Source organism: Dendrobium catenatum, unplaced genomic scaffold (assembly GCF_001605985.2).
Source record: "Dendrobium catenatum unplaced genomic scaffold, ASM160598v2 fragScaff_scaffold_1557, whole genome shotgun sequence".
NCBI classification, from domain to species: Eukaryota; Viridiplantae; Streptophyta; class Magnoliopsida; order Asparagales; family Orchidaceae; genus Dendrobium; species Dendrobium catenatum.
The window spans coordinates 1,812,640-1,822,436 of NW_021320019.1; the positions used below are offsets into that span (position 1 = coordinate 1,812,640).

Consider the following 9,797-nt stretch of genomic DNA (forward strand, 5'->3'; position numbering starts at 1 on the left):
ATTTTCGAGCTACAAGCAATCAAAGGAGTCCTCAGCAGCAATACTAAGAGATAATGGAGACAGCTCTCCTTATATTATGCTATTCAAAAAATAAGCTGCAATTGGGTGAATATGTTGTAATAAGGGAACGAAATTAGGATTTATCTAGCAAGATTTTTAAAGAAAGGTATTTAAATTACTTCAGCTAACATCCATAACTTGAATTATTTCAAAATGCATCTGCAAAGTAGGCTTCATATCAGCAAAATAAAAACGCTCAAATACCTGAAGTCTGCCTCCATATTTGTTGGTGGCATCTTGAATCAACTGAAGAAGCAAGTCTTTTTCCTTTCGGATCCACGGACGATTATGATCATGCCACTGTCTTGGAGTTCCATGAAATAAAATACGCAAACTTGAATTGCTAATCATCAAATTCTGTGCAATTTCCTTGATCACAGCTTTATCAGTCAAATAAGCTCCATGACAGTTCAGTCCAACATCAACATAGTGAAACTCAGAGATGCTGTGAAGAAAACTACCATTAGAAGTAGCGAAGATGCCATCTCTTGCTTCTAAAGTTGGAGAAGCAGAATTTAGCATTTTGATTGCATTCAAGTGAGCAAATTCAGCAACAATTTGGTTTATTACAGTCCCACCCTTACTAAACCCAAACACAGCAGTTTTTGGCGAAAGTATTTCTGATATTGCCAACTCATCTTTGTAGCCCAAGACGGAGCTTTTGACCTGTCCATTAACAAGAGGACAAATGCATCATAACCATCTAGATGCTAAAAATATTATGTTTCAGATTGCAAGAAAAATAATATATAAGGATCATGAATGTGATTTCCAGCATGCTTAACCACGTCTGAATCTAACATCTAGAATACATATGCTGCAATGTTCACAATGAATTGAAATTGCTTGCATAAAACAGGTCAAAGTCATCTCAATAGGACAGGGCGAACCAAGTTCATGCATTATATATAACAAGCCAAATTTCACTTTTATGAACTTCAAAGCTGTCTAAAAAAAAGCGGTCTCCTTCAGTAAACATTTAACCAGATTAAAAAATGTACTGCTAAATTGTAATTGCAGACTCGAGCAAAAAATCAACTTGAATTAGCTCGGCAAGTCCTGGAAAAACCTCACTTGCTCGTCCATAAAGCTTAAAAATCTTGATTGCAGATTCTTTTTCAGTAGTTTGTGTTACCTCGCAATTAATGGAGTCGCTCTTTTTCTATCTCTGAAATATCCACTTTAGCAGATCTTGCTTTACAAGTAACTCAAGAATAGAGCTATGCTGAGTTGAGTCCAGAAAATCTCATCAATTAATGACACATTTAGTAGGCATCAAACTTGTAAATAGCATAAAATTAAATACGCAATAGTTAATAACGTAATATTGCGCTTCTTTAACAATTTACAAATCAAGTTGCAGGAAAGCAAAATAATGAACGATGTGAGCAACGTGGAAAAATGTGTTCACTATAACGTATAATACACATAGTGCGCTTTATTTTATTAGTGACACTTATGCACTCTTTCATCCATCAATCAAATAATTCTTTAAGCTATTTTCTTCCAACTATCTTGTTCTTCCTCTATTGCACTTCAAGTTTTTTGTTTGTTAATTTTGATTGGTTGTTAGCAATATTAAGTTCTACATTGCTTTGAGTTTATGTGATTATTATTATTTAGCTATCAATTTGTAAAATCATCTTGTTCTGTGCCATATTTCTACATTCAGTGGCTAGAAGAAATATAAAATTGGAAAAAATATCAAAATTAGGTCACACTTCTTAATGTTCTATTTATTATATGACATTGATAGTGCCTTTTTTGTCTTATGGTATTTTCTTTTATATTCATGATTTTTTAATATTTTACACTATTTTTAAAATGTGAAATGTGTATGGCCTCACATAACCCCTAGTGTTATGATATGATACTTGTTATTTACAATATGTTGGCAGTTCATGATAACAATTGTAACAAATTGTATATTGAAAAATAATAATAATAATAATAATAACAACAAAAACAATAATAATAATAATAATAATAATAATAAATAAATAATAAATAATTTAATCTTTATCATAGCAAAAAATGCCTCATAACTTCACACAAATTTTTTGTCCTCTATCAACACAATCTGTCATGATTTGAATGAATCAGTAGAGATTTCTTTGCATAGTCTTTTCTCCCCTACAATTTTTGAGATCTCACTGCCTTCACCCTTCACAAGCTTTTGCCACTTCCGCAATCAAGATCACTATGATCGCCCATCCCCTTTACATTTTCCTTCTCCATCTTCCCTCAAATGTTGGCAAACCTTCAGTGTTTGGTGATCGACAACATATATGAACTTTACCTTTTCTCTCGCTCTTCTTCTGCTTGGGACTCTATGACAAAAAGTGATCAAGGAGGCAAGAAACTGAGAGAAACATCTTATCTATATTTGCCTCCATCTTGCTATTTAATCAGGCAAGGAGGAGGTAGTGAGGTGTTTTTTAATATTTATGCATAAATTCATGAAGTTAAGTTTTTTTAGTAGATCAAGTCTTTGGGTTATGGATGAATGGTCAATTACACAATAACTTTAAAGAGAAAATTTGAGTTAACGTCTTTACCTAAAAATTAGCTTAATTTGGTTTTCCTTTTGAAATGGACTAGAATAGTTAATGTTACAATCTTGAAATTAGGGAGGCATTTTAGATTAGAAATTACTTTTAATATTTCTACAAATTTAAAGACAAGTAGATAATTACTATAGATTAGCAATTGCAGGTATATAAGCGATTAATTAAATATTTTATTATTTAGTATTTTTTATGCTCATTCAATGTTATTTCTATAGCCTAGATGAGTGTTGAATTCAAGTAGTAGGCCTCAAGGTAAGTAATTTTTTTTTATTGGGGGGAAAACATATCCTTACTCATTAGAGCACTTTTCTCTATACTTTTTATAAATATCAACTGCATTTAACAAGCTCTCAATCATGTTCTATTTATTCATGATGATTCTTATGCTCATAACGATATAGTCATGATGATTGATGCATAAATTGATCACTCATGAAATGATACGTACAATGGAATAATTAGTTTTACCTTTACATTGCATTTGCTAATGTGATGCAAAATCATGCTCATACTATCCACAATCTATTATTGCATATTGCTCATGGTCTAAAATTATATAAGCTATGCTGGTGTTCTTGCTGAAAAAAATTGTTGACAGTATTCTCTTAATTGATGTAATAATGACCAACTTGGTAGATAGACTTAATGTGCAAAGTAACGCCTCCTTTAAGTGGTTGACGAACTTTATTAGTAAAGTTCAGGTTAGTAATGATCTTCCTTTGGATTTAAGGTATATGGGAGGCGACTATATATCATATAACATGGGCTAATGGGACTTGGATTACTTATTATTGAGTATATCTATACATAGCGTGTATGCTCATCAACATTTTAAAAATTAACTACACTGAATTTCATGTTCATATGATTGTTTATGAAACTCTTTACATAGTTATCACCATTGATTAGTGGCCATTTTTAAATTCTTTGCATGTAAGTCATTTAATTAATGCAATGGTAATTTCGCACAAGCTCTACGTAGCCCAAATTATTCAAGCAGTTCAGCAAGCAGCCCAACACAACAGTTGGTCACAATCACACCAGCCATTACAAGAACAGAAGTGGATCAGGTAAAAATAATTTCGCAAATAATTCATGAGAACAAGTTGAATGTTGTAGCTTAGGCTAATATAAGATTGGGACTTCATCTATTATGTAGGCTAGAAGAGATAGATTAAGTTATGGAGTTGTTCCAGAAAACTTGTTATCCAAAGTTTGGTGGAGCAGGCCCTATGAATCAAATGCTTGGTCTCATGACATTAAGAAGTGACTTAGATCTTTCAAGTACCGTAAAATGTAAGACGTAATTGGGGTAATTTCAGTTTGGAGATATTGTTGGCTAATGGTGGGAAGGACATATTCAAAAAAAGCTTGAGCCTAGTTTAAAAATTCTTTGAAAAAAGTCTAAGAAACTATTCCATGAGTAATATTTCTTACTGAAAGATCTTGTAAAGTTGATGGATGATCCGAGGAAATTAGAGCAAGGATAAAAAATTATTCGTGAGTAAGAGACTCGGTTTGCTTATATTATCAAGTTTCTTCCCTCCATTATGGAAAACCTAAAGATGTATACCTTGCTATGTGATTTGAGAGAAGATATTAAGAAATACATATCCAATGTCAATGGCAGAACCTAAGAGAGCTGGTAGATTGGGCCCTTTATGCAGAAAAAATAGATCAATTCTTGAGAAGGAATTCTAGAAAATTAAATAGGGCAAATAACTAAAGATTTTTGTCCATAAGTGAGAATTTTATCGATTATCTTGTTTATGTAGTGGATAACAACAAGTCTAGTGCTAGCTTAGATAATATACCCAATAGCTTAAGAATTTTCTACTATGTTTATTGAGAATTTATCTTGAAATTCACTTGATCTAAGGGGAAGTTCATCATTAAATATAGTTCCAAGTACAACTCCAATCTCCAAGGAACCATATTGCACGGCAACCACTAAGCTTCAAGAGATCAAAGTTCTGTTGCAAGAACTAGTTGGAAAAGTATTCATTAGGCCCAATCAACCGCCTTCAGGAGTGTCAATTTTGCTCATGAAGAGCAATAAGATTACGTATTAATTACAAAAATTCAGACAAGGTGATCAACGATCCTGAAGAATAAATACCCCTACTATCCCATATTGATGATCTATTTGACTAGTCGTAAGTTGCCTCAATTTTTTAATAAGATTTATCTTCATCTAGCTGCCAACAATTGAAGATTAAGAATGAGTAAATGTCTAAGATGCCCCTTCAAATTCAACATGATCACTATGGATTTCCAGTAAAGCCATTTGTGTAGAAGTGTGAGTGAGTCAAGTCCGCTCACGAACTAGCTCAAGCTCATCTCATTAACAAGCACAAATCAAACTTATCAAGCCACAAGCTCTAGCCTAAGCTCAGATTAATACTCATATTATATGAGCTTGACTTTGAGTGTGACAAAACTCAACATGTTGGCTTGTCGAGCTACAAAATTAAATCCTATAAAATCATAAATCATGTTTCTCCCTCATTTAATAATAAATCTCTGATCTCACAAATTGTTGCCCTTCTTCGATTGCCGCAAGTCTCACAAACTCCTCTTCTTTAAACATCACTAGTTTCATTGATGTCTTCTCTAAAGAGTTCTAATTAACTTCCTCATCATCAATGCCTTCTCCAACAAGCTCCCATCGTGGCATCCTCATCATTAATGCCTTTCTTAGCGAGCTCCCATAACGACTTCATCATTGTTGATGGCATCCCAGTGCACTCCAATCGCAACATCTTCGTCATTGATGTCTTTTCCAACGAGCTTCCATTACAACTTCCTCATTGTTGATGCTTTCTTCAACAAACTCCTGTCATGACTTCCCTTTTTTTGTTGACAGCAGTTTCAAAAAATTGGGAGACAAAATTCAAGCTCACAAGTTGAGCTCAAACCTTGCTGATCTGGTAAGCCAAGTTCTGAGTTCAATATATGAGCTCAAAATTAAGCCCACAATGAGATAGGTGAGATAAGCTCAAGTTAGCAATGGATCAAGCTTGATTGAACTTGTTTACACCCCTATATTCGAATTAAATAATACTCTTGCTATATTCATGAATTTGATGAATAAATGTTTCAAATCTTGTTTGAATATGTTTGTTATTGTGCTCATAGATAATATTCTAATTTACTCCAAGAGTGAGTGATAACATGCTTAACATCTCAATATTATATTAAAAATCCTTAGGGAGAATAAACTTTATGTGAAATTCCCTATATGTCAGTTATGATTCAAGAGGTAGCTTTTTTTGGGCACACTGTTAATTGAGCAATAATTTTTGTTGATCTTGGTAAGGCCAATACATTGATGGATTGGCCAAGACTAAATTTATCATATATATTCACAATATTTTTAGCCTTGCTAGTTATTATTGGATATTTACTGAGAACTTTTTCTAGGATTAATGTACATTTACTAATTGACACAAAAGTTTTTACATTTGAATGGCTTGATTCATGCGATAAAAATTTTCAAAGCCTCAAGAATTATTTGATGTCACCTTCTATTTTAATCATTGCTTAAAACATTAATTAATTTCAAATCTATAGTGATGCTTTACATTATATATTGGAATTGTATTCAAATGTAATTAACCTGAGTGGTGGCTTATATCTCGAAGTAACTTAAGGTATATGATAAGGATTAACCTACTTATGACTTGAAGCTAGTTATAATTACTTTTACTAAGAAGATATGGGCATACAACCATTATAGAGATTTTTGTGAGGTCTTCACTAACTTAAAAGCATAGTTTTACTAGGATGAGTCAAATTTTAGACAAAGGCAATTGTTTGAGTTGATAGACTATGATCACTTTCAAATTAATACCTCCCATGACAAGGTTAATACAGTGAGCACGAAGAATTCAACATACGTAGATTGGATGATCACTCAAGAATAATAGTTCTCGAGATCAAGTGACTTAAACTTGAGATAGTATTTGAAGGAGATAGACCTATTGTATCTCATATGACAACTCAACTAATGATTTGAGATTATATAACCATAACATAAATGGAGAACGAGGAGTTATTATAACTTAGAAACCAACTTTAATTTGGGTTAAGTTCTGCGTTTATTATCAATCATACTAGTGCATTGAAGTTCAAAGATCCTAGATGTGTTTCATAGAAAGCAAAACTTTGACATAAGATGCATTGGGAAGTACAAACCACTCTATATTTCGTTCATCCAAGGATTAACAAAATGTATCAAGATCCTTATGAGCTTTTTTGTAGCATAGTATGAAGAAAGATGTGGAAAACTTCATGACTACGCATTTGACTTGCCAAATGGTTAAAGCGAAGAAGAGTAGAAGTGGGAGGAGATTGTTATGAATTTTATAGTTGGCCTGCCTGGGTCAGGTACCAATAAGGTTATACTGTGGTCTAGTCAGTAGATGGATTCAGAAAAATCTCTTCTCTACCAGAGCTACTCAGTAGAAAAGTTGGGAAAGATCTATATAGGCAGCATCATTCAACATCATAAGATATTGATAGTATCATACTTGATTGAGATGACGGATTTTAAACTTCAAGCTCCGGAAGGTGCAGGAGGCTTTGGGAGAAGGCAAACTTTAGGAAAGTATTTAACCCTCAAAATGATAGTCTATCATATCATACTATTTTTGGAAGATTTATTAACAGCATATATTCTTGATTTTGATAGCAGTATGCAGAATTTTATTCCACTTGTGGAGTTTATTTACATAATAATTTTCAAACTAATAGTGGAATTGCACTATATGAGTCACTTTATGGAACAAAAATATAAATCTCCTTTATGTTGGTATGAGGATAAAGAGAGGAACTTCTTAGAACATCATATGGTGGATGAGGTACTACCAAGTTAAATACAGAGGGCTTTTTAAAAAAGTTAAAAAATAAAAAACAAAAAGCAAAATAGAAATTACATATACATATTTATTTGTTGACTTACAAAGCTGAAAAAGGATTCTCACCAAGCGAAGACTTCAAGGGTACTCACCCGCAATTTGAAACTCGCCCAATATTCACAATTAGAATTCGCCAACAAATCAAACTTGGTCACCACATAACCAATTAAATTGAGTCCAAATTATACAATTTTTATGTAATTGCATCATGTCTCCAACTTTATAACAATAACATTAATCATTCTCATGTGATCTTATGCTTTATGCTGAAACTCTATCTCATAAAAAGTTTCTCTCAAAATGTAACTAAAGTTTTCCTCAGAATATGCATATTTATTTGTTGACTTACAAAGGTGAAAAAGGATTCTCACCAAGTGAAGTCTTCAAGGGTACTCACCCGCAATTTGAAACTCGCTCAAATTCACAACTAAATTTGCCAACAAATCAAACTTGGTCATGACATAGCCAATCAAATTAAGTCCAAATTATACAATTTTTTTATATAATTGCATCATGTCCCCAACTCTATAACAATAACCTTAATCCTTACATATAAAATGGGATCACTAGTCAAGCACAGGCATCATGTGATCTAATGCTTTAAGGGTACTCACCAAGCGAAGGCTTTAAGGGTACTCACCTGCAATTTGAAACTCGCCCAAAATTCACAATTAGAATTTGCCAACAAATCAAACTTGGTCACCACATAGCCAATTAAATTGAGTCCAAATTATACCATTTTTTATGTAATTACATCATGTCCCCAACTCTATAACAATAACATTAATCCTTACATATGAAATGGGGGTCACTACTCAGGCACAGGCATCATGTGATCTATGCTTTATGCTGAAACTCTATCTCATAGAAGTCTCTCTCAAAATGTAACTGAAATTCTCCTCAGACTATGCATATTTATTTGTTGACTTACAAAGCTGACAAAGGATTCTCACCAAGCGTAGTCTTCAAGGGTACTAACCCACAATTTGAAACTCGCCCAAAATTCACAACTAGAATTCGACAACAAATCAAACTTGGTCACGACATAGCCAATTAAATTGAGTCCAAATTATACAATTTTTTTATGTAATTGCATCATGTCCCCAACTCTATAACAATAACATTAATCCTTACATATAAAATTGGGTAGTCAAGCGCGGGCATCATGTGATCTTATGCTGAAACTCTATCTCATAAAAGCCTCTCTCAAAATGTAACCCCCCTCACTATAAATTGCCTTTGTAATTCGGTTCAACTTGCCCTTCTCTATTAAGGGTGTTCAACTAAGTTTTTTATAAACAAATTCACTTAACATAATTATTGAGATTTAGTCTCTTTCTCATGACTTTTGCTCATTGGTCTCAATTCATAATTTTGTATATCTATTAAGATCTTGCTATCCTTACATTAATAAGCCATTGGTGTGCTAAAAAAGAAATACAGTGTAAAATAAATTGAGTTTATTTAATTTAAAGTTATTTAGTTGGACGTAAAACAAAATCAAGTGAATATTTTTAAAGTTGATTTGAATAAAATGAATTCATTAAAAGTGATGGTGGCTGTGAGACCAATGACTGACAACAGTTGGTAGTGGCAGGGGCAGTGCTGGCAGCTAGTAATGGTGGCTAGACCGATTGACAGCAGCAGGGAGTTGACTGAATGAGGTGGCTGATCACAACGAGTAGTGGTCGTGATGTGAAACGTACAAGCATGGATGATTAAACTAAGAAAGTTTGCACGCTTAAATTTTAGAGCACAATAATTATAAGCTTTCTCTTGATGATAAACGACAAAATAAAAATGATAAGGTGATAAAATAGCTTAGGTCTAAACACATGCGAGAGGTTGAGATCATTAAATAGTCAACTAAGTCTTACTTTGCATACATGAGTGGTTTCAACGAGAAATTCCAATGCTAACAATAAGATTAGTATTATGAAGGGCCTCTCACAACTCATTCAAATACTAGGTTTAGCGAAGGCGATAAAACATGCGCTTTGTGAATCAAATTATAACCACGAGTAGAGTAAACTCAGAAGATAGAGAGTGAGTGAAGAGTTTACCAAAAAAAAAAGGAGTTATGAAGCTATGACGGTCTAAGATCTGGACAGCAATTATCGCTCCCGGGATGGCTGGACGTCGGTGGGCTGTTGCAGGAATTTCCAAACAGCAAATTGAGATGTTGGGCAGCAGTTTTCCGGTAATTTGGGAAGGGATTTAGGAAGGAAAAATCAGCCAACAGCTGCGG

At 33.3% G+C, this 9,797-nt stretch overlaps 1 protein-coding gene across 3 annotated transcripts in view; it reads right to left on the reverse strand.

Moving 5' to 3' along the window:
* Nucleotides 1–44: 44 nt before the first annotated feature.
* LOC110093819 (UPF0565 protein C2orf69 homolog) overlaps nucleotides 45–9,797 on the reverse strand; it is a 26,233-nt gene continuing 16,480 nt past the window's right edge. For all 3 annotated transcript variants that reach the window (XM_028700563.1, XM_020818818.2, XM_028700562.1), the window contains exon 3: nucleotides 45–726. In XM_028700563.1, coding sequence (XP_028556396.1) covers nucleotides 181–726 — 546 coding nt within the window. In that variant the 3' untranslated portion in view covers nucleotides 45–180. The remainder of the gene's footprint in view (nucleotides 727–9,797) is intronic.